This window comes from Grampus griseus (assembly GCF_964374135.1).
Source record: "Grampus griseus genome assembly, chromosome: 10".
Lineage (NCBI taxonomy): Eukaryota > Metazoa > Chordata > Mammalia > Artiodactyla > Delphinidae > Grampus > Grampus griseus.
This window is the reverse complement of record NC_139004.1, coordinates 19,267,360-19,286,812: the sequence shown is the minus strand read 5'-3', so window position 1 is coordinate 19,286,812 and position 19,453 is coordinate 19,267,360. Positions and strand designations below refer to the sequence as shown.

At 40.2% G+C, this 19,453-nt stretch overlaps 1 protein-coding gene across 1 annotated transcript in view; it reads left to right on the top strand.

Annotated features, from left to right (window-relative positions):
- The window catches only part of DCDC2 (doublecortin domain containing 2), a 153,932-nt gene that overhangs the window by 44,707 nt on the left and 89,772 nt on the right, over positions 1-19,453 (top strand). The window contains exons 3-6 of the mRNA XM_082663549.1: positions 3,358-3,434; positions 3,565-3,696; positions 8,184-8,330; positions 10,410-10,464. Coding sequence (XP_082519675.1) covers positions 3,358-3,434; positions 3,565-3,696; positions 8,184-8,330; positions 10,410-10,464 — 411 coding nt within the window. The remainder of the gene's footprint in view (positions 1-3,357; positions 3,435-3,564; positions 3,697-8,183; positions 8,331-10,409; positions 10,465-19,453) is intronic.

Genomic DNA, 19,453 nt, shown 5'->3' with positions numbered 1-19,453 from the left:
AAAAAAAAAACCAATTAGAAAAATGCATTTTTAATGAAAAATGGTATTTTTGCCCCTCAAAAGTCCTAATTGTTTTATACAATGGTCTTACATTTTTTTTTCAGTTCAAACATATTACTTGGATTATTTTTTCAAATTCTTTTATTAGTATATCTGGAAACAGACTGATTTAGTTATTTTAACTAAAATGACTCAAAGAAATATATATTTAGGATTAATCTTCAGTTCAGCTGGTTAATCATGAACATTTGGAGAGTATTTTTGTCATACTCAATGAGGAAAACAACTTATTCAAGACAGATGGTTTAATTTAATTCAAGCAACAACTTACAGACTCAGAATAAAGTTATATAATTATTTAAAAAATCATCTATTTGTGAATTTCTATATATAATAACTATAGACATGTATGCGCTAAAGAAAAATAGCATATATCAGGCAGCTCAACAGGAGTTTCCAAGTTATTTGTTTGTCTAATGTATTCACCTTCATCTTTAATTCAACAATCTAACAGTGTATTAAGCAATCAAGTTTGGAAGGAAAGACATTTGAAAAAATAACATTTGGTATGACGTATGTGCTCAGTACATTACTAGTTAATATTGAGGGTAACTACAAAGTAACAGTAGGGACAATAAATTAAAAACCAGATAAGTAAAATGTACAATATGATAGATGATGGTAAGTGCTATTAAAAAAACCAAAAAGGCAGGGAAGGGCAATAGAGAACCAGGGATGTGGCAGAAGCTTTAAGTTCAGTGGCCAGGGAGTCAGTATTAAGAGGTGGGGAGGATTTCACGAAGCAGATACTATCAGCATAGATGCAGAATCAGAAAGGCCTGTCCTTCACACAGGCAAAGACTCATTTGCAGTTAAACAAGCTGAGCCTTAAGAAGAAGCAAATCTGCTGGGAGAGGGATTTGTAGTCATCCAGGGTGCTATAAACTACAACCCTGGCCACAAAACTTTATTCCTTGGAAATCGAATCTATTTTCTTATGCTATAGTATGAACTAAATAAATTAAGGGACCGTTGGGATCAATCAAGAGTAAGCTTGCAATACATTCCATTAAACTGAAAAAACTGCCTCTTCTTTATTTCAGCAAATTCTCAATTCTAATAATTTATTCTACAGAAATGCTTACATATTTATGCAAATAGATATTTACGAGGAAACCTATCATGGCATTATTTGCAACAGCAAAATTTAGAAACAACCAACAGGATTGTCACTGAGGGACAGGTTAAATAAATTATGGCACATCCATGGTGTGGAATATACACAGCTATTACCAAGAATGAAGCAACCCTTACTATAACTACCAGTATGGAACAACTGCCATGGTAATTGTTAAATGAAAAAAGCAAGGTGCAGAAGAATGGGTACAGCAGGTTATCCCTGTGTTTAAAAATTACTTGTATAAAATGTTCACGTAAGACAATATGTATATGTAGGTATAGGCTGCCTTTGAATGAATATTGCTAATTCTGGTGGCAGCTTTGTGGTTGGGGGACAGGAATGGGAAAGAGTCTTCCTTTTCACTGTATGCTCCATTTTACCACTTGAATATTGGTCAGGTGCATGTATTATCTGTTAAACTTTTTTTTTAAAGAAGTCAACATCACTGCAAATATTAGCTTAGGGCCAAGAATCTCTGGGTTTAAAACGCAAAAAAAAATTATTGTGATTGATTAAAAATTTTTTACTCTAAATTAGAGTCTCTCTTAATTAAATTTCAGTAAACATTTATTGTTCAACTAGCAGGCATTGCCAAGTGTTGTTTTAGGCACTGGAGAGTCAAGAAGAATCCTACCCCTTGTTCTTCTCAAAATGGCATAATTTGATTGAAGAGAGAGTCCCATAAATTATTTAGGGTTAATATTTATCTCTAAAATAACTACCAAAGTGCAAAGCAAATAGTGGTTCACTTGTATGGACAACCCTGCCCCTTAGTATGTGTGATTTTAGGCAAATTAATTAATTAAGCTCCAGTTTCTTCATTTGTAAAATGGGGTTAAATAGTAAGTACTTATTCAGGGCATAGTTTTGATGATTAATGGAGGAAGGTAGGCTAGTTTGACCTGAACTCACAACTAGGGACTGGGGAGGAAGGAGTGTTAGTGGGAGATGAGGGAACCAAGGAAACAGTGGTTGGTCATGGGGGTCCTTGTAGGCCAAGCTTAAGAGTTGGGATATATCTTTCAGTGGAAACCAGATAGCAGAAGACTGAGGAGAGGATAGGGTGGGAGGAATTAGGAAGAGGAATGATGAAGAGGAGAGAAAGGGCCAAAGGGTCAAGGGAGAAATTGAAGACACCAGATGGGGGTGAAGGGTCCTAGCTATTTAATGGAACAAGTAGAGGCAGCAGGGGATAAAGTCAAGATGGGGGCTTAGCTTTGTAAAGGGATAAGGATCCTTCTCCTGAGACAGGCAGCAAAGGAGAAAAGTGGTGAAGATGTAGATGAGGTGGGTTATGGAGGGAAGGGAGGTTGAAAGCCTTCATGCCTGTTGGCCTTTATTTTCTTGAAGTTTGGAGGGAAATGATGTGCTGAGAGTGAGTGTGCCTGGAGTGTGATTTTAGGATTTAGGATGAAAGGTAGGGATTTGGACCGTTCACTGTGGGAAATGTAAGAAGTTGTTGATTTGGGAGGAGGACGGGGTTGGCCGATGCCAAAGCCTTGCCTCAGGCCAAGGTGCCCGAGGGACCATGTGGTTCTCGGTACAACAGCCTGGACCCTGGAAGCAAAAGGAGCTGGAAAGATGACCAGACCTACCCAGATGCAAGGGGTTCGGGAATGGAGGGTGGTGGTCAGAGTCTGGCTGGTGGACAGAGGAAGAAGTGAAGTCGAGAAAAGTTGATGAAGTCAGTCTCAAGAAAATAGGATGGGGTCAAGTGCCTGGTGGGGACCCAGAAACTCTAGGCAGCAGGCGGGTGAGGAGAGATGACCAAACACTGTGTTGTGGCTGGAGGGGGAGGACACTTGGGAGTTCAAGATTTTATAGGATTATTTTATTTTATTATTTTATTTTTGTTTTACAGAAAGTAATTGCTTAACAAAGTTGCCTTAAAATTCTCATAATAGCTCAACAGTTTCTGTTGTTGGCACAGATCATGAGCAGTATGCCCAGGGCTCAAGTGAAATTTTTCTTGAGAGCTCTGTTAAGGCAACATGCCATCTATAGAGGGTGAGCCCAGAGTGTTTATGTAAGTGGAGAAAAAGCAAGGTTTTAACAAAGGCAGCACAGGTCTCAGCCAGTTCCCTGGAAACCTGTAATTTTTCCTCATGGGGGAAAAAAAAGCACTCGGTGCTTTGTGTTTCATAAGCTCGGTGATTTGTAATTCTTTGCTTTTGAAGGTAAAACCAGTAATCCACAGCAGGATCAACGTGTCAGCTCGCTTTAGAAAACCGCTTCTGGAACCCTGCGCTATCTTGTAAGTTGGAGCCCTTTACATTTTGACTTAAAATTGATGTGGTGGTTTCCTTTTGGGTTGGGATTTATTTTGTAGTTTTAAAGGCATAACTGTCAAACGGTTTGGCTCACTGGCTTTTCTTTTTTCCCAGCTTGATTGCAAATGGAGACCTTATAAACCCAGCTTCTAGACTCCTCATCCCTAGAAAAGCCTTGAATCAGTGGGATCATGTACTACAAATGGTCACGGAAAAAATAACTCTGAGGAGTGGGGCTGTCCACAGGTATGTCAAAGTAATCTTGCAAGTGGATGGGTTTCAGAATTGCTGAGGAAATTCCCAAGAGGCTCTGGAGTCACTGGTCCCTAGATTTGAATTTCAGCTCACCAGTTAGGCTGTATATGCCTCAGTTTCTCTATCTGTAAAATGGGTATATAATTGTTCATACCTTGTAGAGTTGTTTTAGGAAGGAGTTAATCCGTATAAAGAGCTTAGAACAGTACTTGGCACATAGTAACTTCTCAACAAATACTAACTTTATATTCTTTGGCACATAGAGCACATCAACAAATATTAACTATTTTTTTCTTTTGATTTACAGCGAATAGGCAAGCATCAGCATTGCTTTGAGAAGGACTTTTTTTTTTTTTTTTTTTTTTGAGTGAGCCAGCTTCTTGACTCTTAAATAACTGTCCTTTTCTTTAGGAGATATTTATAATTATCTGATGGTTCAAATTATTTGCCTCAGGTAAAAAAATCAGACATCAGGAGGTATTAGTGGGTTTAGGAAGGAGGCAAGTTAGAGAGGATAATTAAGTGGGGTTGCCTAAACCTGAGAAATCAAAAACATTTTTCTCAAGTTCTAATATTTAAGTGAAGATTAAAATCATGGCTTTTAAGTTGTGAAGCCTATGAAACTATACCTTGACGGAGGCTCACTTATTTATTATCTCATAGGTGGGAAGGTTACAAATAATGTAGACATGTACAGAGATTATATATAATATGTGACACACAAATGTTTGAAATCCAATGAAGAGTTTTCTGGTAGTTATTCTTGAATATTATCCTCACCCAGTCTCTCTAACATACTCCCCTGGTAGAGAACACTATAGACATATAGGGTAAAATAAGCTCTCAGATGGTTGTATGTTTTTCAGTTAAATGTGGGTACAGATTAATGTATACATATTTACATATATTAGTATATATAATTTCACAACCATTGTGATTTTAAATATAATTGTTTTAATTGAAAGTGTAATACTTCACATGTGGTAAAAAATTCAAATAGGACAAGAATATAAATAAAATGTATTTCTCCCACCTCAGGTTCCCCAGTCTTTCTTTCCAGTACTTTTCTGCATCATTGCAGGATGGAAACTGGAATTCATAGAAACACAAATGGGAACACACACACACATGAATAAATATGTAAATACACCTTGCTTTTTTTCCCTGTAACAAAAAATCTTGGACAGTTTTCTTATCAGCACAAATAGGTCTATCTTACTGTGTTTAACGATTACAAAATATTCCATTTTATGGGTGTACCTTAATCTATTTAACAGTCTCCTCTTGATGGAAATTTCGGTCATTTTCAGCCTTTTGCTATTACAGTACATATTTTTGTATCTAAGCAGAGTTTATTAAGAGATGAAAGTGTAGAAGTTGAATTGCTGTATCAAGTGGTGAATGCTGTTAAATTTTGATAGATACTGCCAACTGTCTTCCAAAGAGTCTGTACTAATTTACCAAAAGTGCATGAGAGGGCCTGTTTTTCATGCTCTCATCTATACTATAAAACTAACAAACATTTTGTCTTGGTAAAAGTAGTATTTCATTGTTTCTTGAATTTTATTTATTTAATATACTACAACACCACCACCACTGATCATTTCTTGTGTGTGAGTCATTATTCCAAGTGTTTTACATTTTTAACTTAATTAACTCATCAACCCTATGAGGTGACTAGTTCTATTATTCTCTTTTAATAGACATGAAACATGAGACATAGAGGGGGAAATTTACTTGCCCAAGATTATTCAGGTAATGAGTAGAAGGGCTGGAATTCAAACCTAGTAGGTAGTCTGCTCCAGAGCCTGTGCTGTTAACTACCAAGCTAGTCTGTAAATAAATGCCATACATTTATGTCCCATTATATATGAATGAACATATTTATTACATATGAATATGAATATATATCTCTCATGGCCTTTGCACATTTATTTTATTGATTTATAGGGACTCTTTATATATTACAGAAATTAGCCCTTTCTCATATATGAGTTTTAAATATGTTTTCATATTTAAATATGTTTAAATATGTTTCCAATTTGTATTTTTATAACTCTTTATGTTTCTTTTTGCACACAGATATGATGAATTTTGATGCAGTCAAATTTTCAATCTTTCATTATGATCATTAGGTTCTATGATTAGCTTAGATCTTCTTCACTCTGAGATTATAAAAATATTCTCCCATGTTTCAGTCTTTCAACTTTTAAATTTCATTTAAACCTTTGATCCTTTTGGACTTCATTTTGGCATCAGGCGTAAAGGCAGATCTCAACAGTTATACACTGATATTTTTTAAAAGATATATAGTTTTGTCTTTTGACACATACATAGATGTAAACCCACTCCATAAATAATATGAACCACCACAAAGATACATACACACAATTGCATGCCCAGATACACCCGTTCATACATATATTGATATGAACAAATGGATACATAGAAATAAAATACATTCCAGAACAAATACAGAAATGAGAATATAGTTATATGTCCCCTGAACACCTGAATACTTGGAGAGGCTTAATTCTTACTGTAATGCCAGACATGAATGAGATTTGGTTGCTGCTCACTTGGGACACGCCTACCCTCCCTTAACGGAACAGAGCAGGAAGGGTTGGACCCTCCCTGTGCATCAGTATATATATCAAAAGCATCCCACACAAATTGGTTCAACTCCTTGTTTATGATTCTTGTGCTTTGTAGCAAAGTAAGAAAGCAGGTCAACAAGAGTCATATAAAAGAAGGCTCAAATCACAGGCTAGAATTTATTCAGTATCTTTTACCTACCTGTTGAGGAAACCAGTCAAATTTTGGCTGTTTCCAGAGTCACAGCTTGGCTGCCTTTTAATTTCTAGCTATAAAAGTTAACTACTGGACTTCCTTGGTGGCGCAGTGGTTGAGAGTCCGCCTGCCGATGCAGGGGACACGGATTCGTGCCCTGGTCCGGGAAGATCCCACATGCGGCGGAGCGGCTGGGCCCGTGAGCCATGGCCTCTGAGCCTGCGCGTCCGGAGCCTGTGCTCCGCAACGGGAGAGGCCACAACAGTGAGAGGCCCGCGTACCGCAAAAAAAAAAAAAAAAAAGTTAACTACTGATTCAGATCTTCCTATTTTGAAGGAAAATGAAAGAAGAAGAATAACTGGATCTAGGCCAGTTGTTCTCAACCAGGGCAATTTTGCCACTAGGGGATGCTTGCAGTGTCCGGAGCCATAGGGAATAGGGGCAGCTACCCTCTACCATCTAGTAGGTAGAGGCCAAAGGTGCTGTTGACTTCTTACAATTCCCAGGACAGCCTCCCCACCTCTCCTACAATTATCAGGTCCAGAATGTCAATAATGTTCAGCAACCCTGGTGTAGGTCAAGGTAGGAAATCCAGATATCTGGGTTAAGTGTTGGTATTTAGACTTTGAGGGATAGAATTACATTACAAAGAAAGACTTTAGCATCTTTATACCAACTCAGTACTAACACATTTTAGGGGGTTTGGTGGCTGTTTTTGTTTTACTCTTGACTCCATATGATATGGCCATTTACATAATCAGTAAACAAGTAGACAGGTCAATGGCAACTATCACTGCCCTTAATTATATAATATAAGAAGTCTGAGAATCTTAAAAGTTATTATCTTTTTTTTTAAAAGTTATTATCTTAAAACCCTTCCAGTTACTAACTCTTTTGTTTACCACCTTCAAAGACATGCCTTGTCTTTGTGGTGTAGTTTTCTAATAGTCTGTTTTTTCTTGTTCTTTAAACAAGTTCTGTGGACACTTTAAATCGTCTAGCAGAGTTATCACTGTTCTTTTAATAAGTAACATATTGTAGTTTGCGGCAGCAGTTTTACAGTAAAGGGAAGTTCTTGTGAAATCCCTTGATTCTGGGAAGATGAGGGAAGGCAAAAGAAAAAAGAAAGGAAGCATGAACGCTATGCAGTTCTGCATCATTAATACTAGCAATGGGTTCTTTTACCGACTGCCCTCTCACCTCTTGTTTTCTGACCCAGTTCTGTGTGCTTGGATGTAAAGTTTTGGCTGAGGGCTGCTCTTGCACGGAATGCAGTAAGTGGCTTGTCAACCTGACCAATGCATTAAGAAAATGAATTTTAAAGGTGCTCACAGAATATAAGTAGAAGAATCAAACTTCAGTGGAAGGCGAGCTTCATTTAAAGCACAACGTTCTCTACAAGTTAATTCTTTCCCTCTAAAATCTAAATAGGGCAGCAATAGGGGATCATTAGGTTAGATTGTCAGGTTTCTTGGGATGAAACACTGTACAGCTAGAGAGTAACTGCATCTGCATTACAGCAATGGCATTTAGCTGAGTCTAATGACTTTGAAGCATTTATAATTCAGTAATTAACCTAGTAACGAATGAGCCAACTTAAGAACAGAGTTTTTAATTGACTCTGTGATTTTAAGCAGTTCTTGCAATGCTTGTTAAAATTTTAATCGCTGGCATTCATATTTTGGCAGACTTTATACTTTAGAAGGAAAACTGATTGAGAGTGGGGCAGAGTTGGAGAATGGGCAGTTTTACGTGGCTGTCGGCAGAGATAAGTTTAAGAAATTGCCTTACAGTGAATTACTTTTTGACAAGTCAACGATGAGAAGGTCTTATGGGTAAGTTTGCATCCTCATTCACTTCTCACATTTTAATTATCACTTGAAATAGCATTGAGTCTTATGCTGACCACTGGTCTATTTTATAGAATCTTGTTTATCAGTTAAAATGGAAAGCATGTATGAAATAAATTGATCGGTGTTTATTTTGCCATGATTGGAGATTGAGAACTATTGCATGAAAATATAATTTTGAGGAATCCATGATAGACTATATAGTATTGTTTTACCATTCACTTACGAATTTATAATGAAGACTTATTTTTGTGAAAAAGATAGAGGGCAGTAAGCTTCTAAACAGCATACGTTATTAGAAGTTTTAATAGCATCTTAACTGGTTAGCTAGACGGAATAACTTTTCAGGTGGTGCGTAGAGAAACTCCTAAAGGTCATTAAAAATGAATATTTTCTACTTAAAAAAATAAAAACAGTAAAATATAAAAATGATATAGTTCCTTTTGTACAAATAAGTAGAATGGCTGGGTGTGTAATTATTACATGCAGAATTTTAAAGATTACACTATTAACTACACACAGTGCACAGTGGACCATTTTCCTCTATGAGATGTCATATATTTGTGAAGAATGCCTTATTTCAGCCCAGTGGATGTACGCCGAGGCATGCATTTTCATGAAGAGCCCCAGCCCTGGATGCAGGGACCGTTTGGCTTGCTCATGGTGCGCTGCAATCCATCTCTGCTGCTTTTCTGTGTCCACTTTGCTAGAAAACTGACTTTTTGTAGTTGTCCTCTGCTAGGGTGGGTGATTTGTGGCCGAGATAGAGCAGAATGTCACCAATTTGTTCTCCATTAATTTGCAATCTGTGTAGCTTGATGGAGAAGCTAGCCAAGGGTTTCATAAGGAATAGATGAAATGGAATTTCAGGGGTGGTGTTTGAAGTATGCAGGCAGACTTACTGCTAACCATCCTTACCCATCCATGAAATCAAATCCTTCACAACCTTTGCTAAACAATACTGGGTTAGGCTGCTGGGCGTTGCAGTACACACTGCAGTAAGAGCTTGTACTTGATGGCAGTGAGAAAACTAGCTCATGGTGGCCTTTCTCAGACAGATTAGTAAGATTTACCTTTATCTCTGTGGCCTCCTTATTTTCAGAGAGGGTTAGGTTTCACGATGGGTTGGGTTTTAAGATGGATCTTTTCCTATAATAGAAACATCTGGGAAATAACTTACTCTTAGAGCTGAAGAGAATTTTTTACTTTTTGGTCAGAATGACTGGTTTAGAAACTCCCTGAATAGACATGCCAGTGTTTTACTATTCTATGCTTCTATCAGAGGCAGACATTATAGACATGATAAAAACTATGGAAATTTATAGTTTTAAATGCCATCTGGCAAAATCATCGCTCGGCTTGGGAAATGATTTTTTGAAATGCAAATAGAAAATTTAGAGATCTGATTTAAAATGCTATGAAAAAACTTAAGACAGTACTAAATTTATTTGTAAGCATCAATTAAAATACTATACAAGAGGGACTTCCCTGGTGGCGCAGTGGTTAAGAATCCGCCTGCCAAGACAGGGGACGTGGGTTTGAGCCCTGGTCCGGGAAGATCCCACATGCCTTGGAGCAACTAAGCCCATGTACCACAACTACTGAGTCTGCACTCTAGAGCCTGCGAGCCACGATTACTGAGCCCACGTGTCACAACTACTGAAGCCTGCGTGCCCCTAGAGCTGGTGCTCCGCAACAAGAGAAGCCACCACAATGAGAGGCCCGTGCACGGCAACGAAGAGTAGCCCCTGATCACTGCAACTAGAGAAAGCCCGTGCGCAGCAACGAAGACCCAACACAGCCAAAAATAAATTTAAAAAATAAATAAATTTATATTAAAAAATACTATACAAGAAAACACTAAAGGTCTTTTGGAATGGAATTTGGAAATGTTATGGTGGTCTTTGTGAAATTGGGAAAGTCTATGGGACTTTTTGTGAAATACTGATGTCAGTAAGTAGTTGAGTTCCATGTCAGGATGACAAATTGAGATGACGATTATCTTGCCTTATATATTATTTGTGAATAATGCTCAGATTTCTAAATTGCAATTTGTTTCCGCAGTCAGAAAGCCTCTTCACTACCTCCTATTGTAGGATCCAGAAAGTCTAAAGGGAGTGTAAGTATCAGATACTTTACTCATTAATGTTCTATATTTCTGTATGATACACAGAGACTGTCCTTTGGGTTTCAATTAAATTCGAAGAAATGAAACTTAGCCACCTTGTGGTATATAAGCAATTATGTGAAACAACAGTAGAACATTAACGTTACAACTAAGTTTCTAAAGGAGAGCTAACATTTTAAAAATATGGATTTCAAAATATCTTTTTCCTAATATACAGACCTGATAAAATTTATACCATGGTTGAAATCTAGGCAGTGATACACAAATGAGAAGAAATGCTGTATTACGTCACACCAGTGGTCTGCCCAGTCTTGTTTTCTGTCAATGACCAAGACTGAAAAGAAAGTTTTTGTAACAGAATAGTAATCCTCAGTTATGTTCCTTTAAAAGATTGAGAATCATTCCAAATATTTAGCTCCTTATCAGAATCTTTTCCATCCATCATTCATTCATTTATTTGTTAATTCAGCAAATGTCTACTAAATACCCATTATATGGGAATTATATGGGAACTTCTTAACCTATTCGTATTTTTTGTCTGTACCCCCTCATGGAGGTGAGTTTCATGTCATGCTGGAGAATTGCTTTGACAGGTCTTCTTGGCTGAAACTTCTCTTTCTACTCTTTTGGTTGAACTTCCTGACCTGTAGTGGTCAGAAGTGATCTGACATTTCCCCTTTCTGAATTAAATAAGCAAAACGCTTATACTGGTGTTTTGTAAAACAAGTGGCTGCTGGGCAATGATACTGTCTCCTAATGATGATTTAGATATTTCTTCCCCTCCCCCCTTTCTGTAATACCATGTGAAATTCTTGAAAAAGAAAAGTAATTTTGTGTGAAGAAATAGTGCTGATCTCAGTATAACAAACAACAGACATACCCACTCATTCGCTGTAACTATTGTACTATTTATGACAAAGCTCTTGCTCTCAAGAAACTTACAGTCTAATTGAAATAGAGAAAAGAGTTTGAAAAGGTAACTAACAAGCTAAAGCTAAATATAAAAAATGTGCTGAGATAGGTATACAGAAGGAATGAGACAGAAGGAATCAATGTGCATTCGGCCAAAGTACATGGAGGAAGTTGAATTTGAGCTGTGCCTTTGAGGACTGTTTAAGATTCGGATGAAGGTTAGTGAGAGGAAAGGGGAGATAGAAAGGACAGTGTGGAGAAAGGAGCAGAGAAGAGCGCACGGAGAAACAATAATTTTGGCTGATATTTAGTGAACACTCGAGGGTTCAACACCATGCCAAGGGCTTTACAGATGTGATTTATTTAACCCCAACCCCATGAGGCAGGTACTGTTGTTATTGCATTTAAAAATGAGAAAAGGAGGGCTTCCCTGGTGGCGCAGTGGTTGAGAGTCCACCTGCCGATGCAGGGGACACGGGTTCGTGCCCTGGTCTGGGAAGATCCCACGTGCTGCGGAGCGGCTGGGCCCGTGAGCCATGGCCGCTGAGCCTGCGCGTCCGGAGCCTGTGTTCCGCAGTGGGAGAGGCCACGACAGTGAGAGGCCCGCGTACCGCAAAAAAAAAAGAGAAAAGGAAGCACAGATAGTAGAAGTAGCATCTCCAAAGGCTCCATTGAGTAAATGGAGGGGAAGGATTGAGTCTGGATGGCCCGCTTGGAGGGAGCTAATGCTTCTGACCCCAGGGGGACAATGAGTCCCTCAGGCCAGCTGGAACAGAGGCCCCTCCTGGCGTGGAGGCTGACATGCTCACTTGGTAGGTGGTGGCAGGTTTTTTTTTTTTTTTTTTTCGGTACGCGGGCCTCTCACTGCTGTGGCCTCTCCTGTTGTGGAGCACAGGCTCCGGATGCGCAGGCTCAGCGGCCACGGCTCACAGGCCCAGCGCTCTGCGGCATGTGGGATCCTCCTGGACCGGGGCACGAACCCGTGTCCCCTGCATCGGCAGGCGGACTCTCAACCACTGTGCCACCAGGGAAGCCCTGGTGGCAGTTTTAGATGACCTTGAATGTCAGAATGTAGAGTTTAGTCTTTAGCCTTGAGTTAAGGGAAGCTCATGAAGGCTTCAGAGAAGTGAGAATGTTGATCCAAGTGCAGTCTAGAAAGGCCAGATCTTTTATGTGGAGAAAACCTTAATATGGTGAGAGGCCATCGATGAGCTGTCAATTACAAAGCAACTTCCATAACCTTGGCATAAAGTGGTAAGAGCCTAGACCAGGTAGGTGGTGAGGGAGCAGCAGTAGGAGATTATTGCTTATGAAGAAACAAAGGACTTGCTAGGTGATTGGATACAGGGGATTAATGGAGCAGTTGGAGCCAAAGATAACTGCAAGTTTCTGAGCTTGGATGCCAGAGAAAATGGTGGTACTATGGCTAAGAAGGGGGCAACTAGAGGAAAGAGTGACCTGCTTACTTTCCAATGCATTGAGTTGTATCATCACGGAATCTAGGTGAAAAATGTTCAGCTAGCAGTTGTAAATGGCAGAGGCTGAGGACATCAGATGTTGATTTGCAAGTTCATCCACATGATGGTCATAGTCGAAGAGCAGAGACGTGTCATGGTGGTGTTCTTTCCTCGCACCCAGCACAGCCTGGCAGGGAGCAGGGTTCTTCATGCTGTTGAATGAGAGGATGGGGGAGTGTGTGCCGAGAGAGAGAGAGAGAGAGAGACAGACAGACAGACAGAGCAGTGAGAACCACAGAGGACCCAAAACTTCATGTGTGTGGAGAGCAAGGGGAGAGAGAGAATTCTAGTAACTGAAAAATATATTTTAGCCACAATAAAGCTAAATAAAAACCAGGAAGTTAGGGTTTGGAAATTCTGTCCTCTTGCTCTTCTTCAGGACTTTGGAGTGGAATCTCTTCCACGTCCCATGCACATGTGAGCTCATTAACTCTCACAGTACAGCTGGAAAGGTGATGGTTAAACAGAGACCAAGTGTAGTTGAGTAACTGCCCTAGGTCATAGGGAAAGTTCATGTCAGAACCAAGATCAGGACTCAGCTCTTTACATCCACAATTACTGAACTTCAGGATTAGGTGCTTACTCTTCTGAAATTTAGAATGTCTGAGTTTTTATTAAAAATGTGTAATGTGTTTCCCGTTTTAAAATTCATACACAGGAGGCACATACATGCCTCTTTCTTGCTCGCTTGTTTGGAAGACCTGTGCTGTGAATACTGCGTCATCTAATGATGATTGGTGAAGTCTTCTGTGTGTCTGGTATGGAACTAAGCACCAGGGAGATGGTATTGTGCAAAAAGACACAACACTCTCTCTTAGCCCTGGCCTACTCAGGGAGACAAGGGTTACGTAGGCGATGCCACAAAGCAATATGTAATTACAAAGTGTGACTAAAATGCAGGAAAAGTATAGAACAATATGCAAGAAGGTAAAAGGAGAACTTAGATATGTGTGTCAGGAAAAGACCTCTTTGAGGAAGTGGCCTTTTAAGACTCCAAGTTATATTTTGAGATGAATTTCCATCTCATACACAGCAAAGACTCAAAATTATATTGCCATGCTATGACTTAGAAAAATACATTGATAGCAGAGTCTACCTCTCTTTCCACAATGCATGCTCCCTAAGCATTCTGTAGATTCATCCATCCATTCATCTGCTCATCCAGCCATCCATCCAACGTGTGTTTAGTGAGCACTTACTGAGTGCCAGGAATTGCTCCAAGCAACTGGCATAGATTAATGAACAGACAGACAAGGTTTCAGACCTCAAGGAACTTTTGTTCTAGTGCCTGTATCTGTGTGGGAGTAGGGAGGGTGGAAGAATGGGGTAGACAGACTATCAATCTCTAAACAAATATAGGGACTTCCCTGGTGGTTCAGTGGTAAAGAATCCGCCTTCCAATGCAGGGGATGCGGGTTCGATCCCTGATCGGGGAGCTAGGATCCCGCATGCCGCGGGTCAACCAAGCCGGCGCGCCACAACTACTGAGCTCGCACGCCTCAACTAGAGGCCGTGTGCCGCAAACTACAGAGCCCACGTGCCCTGGGGCCTGGGCGCCACAACTAGAGAAGAGAAAACCCGCATGCCACAACAAGAGAGAGGCCTGCAGGCCGCAACAAAGAGCTCACGCACCGCAACAAAAGATCCCGCGTGCCTCAACGAAGATCCTGTGAGCTGCAACTAAGACCCGACACAGCCAAAAATAAATAAATAATAAACAAATATATAAACAATTTCAGATGGTGATAAGTGCTATGAGGACAATAAAATGTGGGCACTAATTAGGACACTAATTGATATAAGATTCTCTGAGATTGGCACCTTAATGTGCCAATGTATGTAAAGGAGCCAGTCACACAAGGTGGGTGCAGGAGAAACAGTCACAAGGGCCCTTGGTAAAAAGCTTGGCGTAAAGGAGTGGGGCAGAAAGAAGGCTGGAGTGGTCTGCAATTAAATTGGAGGGGCGGGCAGGGCCTGATCGTGTAGGCCATGCATGGAGTTTGGATTTTATTCCTTACCAGGACACCGTTTGAGGGATACAAGTAGAGAGTGGTATCATTTGATTTGCAGGTTTTTTTTTTTTTTTTTTTTTTTTTTGCGGTACGCGGGCCTCTCACCATTGTGGCCTCTCCTGCTGCGGAGCAGAGGCTCCGGACGCGCAGGCTCAGTGGCCATGGTTCACGGGCCCAGCCACTCCGCGGCATGTGGGATCCTCCCGGACCAGGGTACGAACCCGTGTCCCCTGCATTGGCAGGCGGACTCTCAACCACTGCGCCACCAGGGAAGCCCTGATTTGCAGTTTTAAGGGATCATTATGGCTGTGTTGTCTACAGAGAAGGGGGGCGGGGCAAGAACAGAAGCAGGAGGCAGTGGGACGGCTGGCATCCAGGTGAGTGATGCAGGTGACTTGGACAGGAGGCAGCAGAGCAGATGGACATCTATCCTATTTCTTCTTGGAGCGTATTGTAACTGCTGTCACTGATTGACCCGTTCATCTAATAACTGTTTATTGAGTCCATATTATGTCCCGAGCACTGTTTTAGCGCTTGTGGGGAAGGGGAGACAGAGATTCCAGAGAAAACTGTAAATGTATGAAGCTTCTATTCTGGAGGAGGAAAAAGACAAACAAATACACGTGTGATATTAATCAGGGATAAGCCTGAAGAGAAATGCGTGAGGATATGGAAAGAGAAAGTGAGAGAGGGCACAGTATCCTTTGGGTGGCCAGGGTGGGCCTCCTTTAGGAGGTTATATTCAGCCAAGGGGAGTAACCCGCCGGGCACACAGTAGGTTCTCAGGAAACCCGTCTAGTGGATGTGTGAGTGAGTGCTGTGAGCCGCACAGAGGGGATATTCTATGTCAGGCGTTCCAAAAGCACAAACTTGGTTTTTAAGAGAAGGATCAGTTTGCTCCTTTGCTTTAATTAATTGGTTCCCTGGAGAATGTACGTGTTTTTAAGATCGTTAACCGCTTGGCACTGAGTGGGGCTGTGAGTGAATGGGACTATAGGCGAGCAGGCTTAAGACTTTCGGAACTACTGTTCAATCAAAGGGAAGGCATCTCCGAACCCGTGATGCAAATCAAAGGGGACACAACTGGATTTTTAGGAAATCATTTCTCCACACCGCCTTCTAGGAATGGCTGTATTGCAGCATGAAGGAGAGTGTGAGTGGGGGCCTGATAGAACTTCAAACAAAAAAAGAGAGAGAGAGAGAAAGCTGCCATAGTCTGCATAGAGGACCTTGCTGTGCAGGGGTGATGTGTCCGCGAGGCCCCACCCTTGTGGTAGGGAGTGTGGGTAACAGGGCTGGGGGGTTCCGGGGGGTCCACCAGACCCTTTCAAAACAGCCAGGGAATGCCAGAAGTTACCCCTGTTCAGACTGGGGAGTCACAGAGATGAGCACATTAAGAATAATTTTACCTTGTGATACTAGCCTTGAAAACAAAAGGAATCCTCTGAAGTCCTATTAAGTTTGAAAAATTAACCCACCGGCGGGAGGCTGTTCTCTAGCTGCGAGGTCTCACCACACGGAATCCAAGCACCCTCTAGTGGAAGAGATGTAAAATCAGGGACGTAATTGAAAGAGCCAAAGACGACGTTAAATTGTCTTTAGTTGTCCTTATTACCATGTGGCTGATGTATCTTGTGATCAGTAATTTACAGGTTCAAATATTGTAATGCTAAGGTTTTGGTAAGAAAACGGCATGATCAAAGTCACAGTGAAGCAAGGTCAATTCCAAATGCTTCCCAAATTCCATTTTGCCCTTTGGAAAACGGGGTCCAATTTGGATAAAAGGGTTTCTCACACTTCCCATCACTAGATGCACAGTGAGAGAAATGCCAGCCTAAGTCTGGGTCTGGTCCCTTGCTCAGAAGGTCTCCTGGGTGCATCGCTGAAATACACACACTGTGAAGGCTGCTGTGTGTGGCAAATCCCTCACAAAATTATTTTAAACTTGATGCTTTATGGCCCATATGTCTTTGACACATGTTCATGGGGGCTGAAAATGAGTCTACCTTGGTAATGAAAGAAACCTGAGTTGATTGGATCTTGTTGGAAAGAGCCTAGGGAATTACTGAAAAAATCCCAGTTTCAGTAGAGTGAGGGGTGATCAAAGGGCTCTTTTTAGTTTTTTGTTTGTTTGGGCCAGAGGTTTTCTATTCCTATCAGATATTTTGGTATGTGTGTGTGGCAAAGGCAGGACAGTGGTTGAAGTGTCACATGGGGTCTAGTTTTCACATGGGACACGCTGTAAAATTTGGCTGCTTCTTGATTTCTTCCACTTTGGGAAAAAGTCATCATCTATTACTTCCAGGTCGCTTTTTTAGGGAACCATTCTGTATAATAGCTGTTTCTAGTGTCTTGGGTATTAGGAAGGTTCAGTGTAGCAGAAAAATCAGACCTGGGTAAACTTGAGAAAGTTAATTCCTTTATCTGTAAAATAGTGATAATAATACCTACCTATACATTTGGTAAATACTTGGGGTTATGAGTATTAAGCACACAAGAGGTACTTAGTAATATTGTCTTATCAACTATCATAGCTCTTATGAGATGGCAGAACTCCCCTATTCCCTGTGCCCCACAAATAGCAATGACTATCCATGTATCCAGGTTATGAGTCACATGCAGAAGTCTCAGAAAAGAAAGGAAAACCCATCTCTCCATTCCTTTGCCCTTCCCTTTCTCTATAACTTATTTACATATTATCTATAATTTATATAATTAACTATACAAATGAGTATATATAATTTATATTATATAATTTATTTATATCTTTGTGTTTATTATATATCTATTTCATTTTTTTAGATGAATCAATATTTTCTTTTTCTAATTTTTATTTTATATTGCAGTATAGATGATTTATAATGTTGTATTAGTTTCAGGTGTACAACAAAGTGATTCAGTTATGCATATACATATGTCTATTCTTTTTCAGATTCTTTTCCCATTTAGGTTATTACAGAATATTGAGTAGAGTTCCCTGTGCTATACGACATGTTTTCTTTTTTAAAAAGAAAAGCATTTAAATTCTTTCCCGTCTTCAAATTACAAAACAGTTCTTCCTTTTTACTCAGTTTAATTTAGTTCTTACTCACCAAGTGCCTGGCAGTTAGTCATTAATCAATATTTGATTGCATGAGTGTCAATTACCAAAGCCATGCCTCATATAGTTATTGGAATCAACTAGTCTTTCTTGATGCTCCCAAATCGCCCTTTTGAGTGTCCCTAATAGAGGTGTAGTAAATCAGAACTTCCTGTATATTCAACAACAGAGTTGATTTTTTTTTTTGCGGTACGTGGGCCTCTCACTGTTGCGGCCTCTGCCGTTGCGGAGCACAGGCTCCGGACCCGCAGGCCCAGCGGCCGTGGCTCACGGGCCTAGCCACTCCGCGGCATGTGGGATCTTCCCGGACCGGGGCACGAACCCGTGTCCCCTGCATCGGCAGGCGGACTCTTAACCACTGTGCCACCAGGGAAGCCCTGATTTTTAAAATTATATGAATCCCCAGACACTCCAGGATGGGGCATCTGCTTCTCCCTTGTTTTACCCCTTTGTGAATAGGAGTTTTCCCAGAGGGTGGTAAAAAACCATTATGCTGAGATCCAGAGTTTCTCATTCTTTAAGTTTCATTTCAGTCCTTGAAAGTTCAACAGCATCTCTGAACATTCTAGTAGGCTTGCTAGAAGGGTTACTCCTCTCATTCAAGGCTTTTAAAGTTTTAGAATCTTGGGACGAATAGACTTGTTTGCAAATAGACTAGAATGTGAGACCTGGGCGTTGGTTTCTTCTCACATGATGGTTTTGGAATCTCTTCTATAATCACATTAGCCATTTTTCCTGCCTGAAAGTTTATGGCCTTGTGAGGAAGAATCATTAAAGAAAAGGAAAGAAAAAAAACCCAACTCTGGTTGCAGTTAATGCAATAATTAAATGGAAACTGTATGTTTAAATTGCATTTGGAATAGGAAATTAAATTATGCAAAAAAAGTGTTATAGGTTTGGACAAGTTTTCATAATGTTAATAAATTTATGCATAATTCATTTTCTTGTAGGCTATGACAAAATAGCATAAATAACTTCATTTGTAAGGCTGTGAATTTATTCTTAATTGGGTGATAGCTAAAACTATTTAAATGCTTCTGGATGACTGAATATATAAATGTTTAAAATGGGCAGTTATAGTAGGTTTCTAGGCAGATTTGTTTGTTTAATATTGCTACACTTATTTTCAGATACTAGCATACTACAGATGTTGCATAAAGATTGCACCCAATATTGTGTGAGTTTGGTGTGATTTTTAAGAAAAAGATATTAACTCTCTGCTCTTGAAGGAAGCACTCTGATCGTCTTTGAACAAAACTACATGCCAGGCACTGTACTCATTACTTTATAAACGTTACCATTTCATCCTAATGATGGACCTCACGGCAGGCACATCGACCCCATTCAATTGATAAGGATTCAGGCTCAAAGAAGGTAGGAGTTAGTTACCGCAAGGTCCCATAGGTGGTTAGTGGCAGTGCAGTGGCCCTGACATGGGT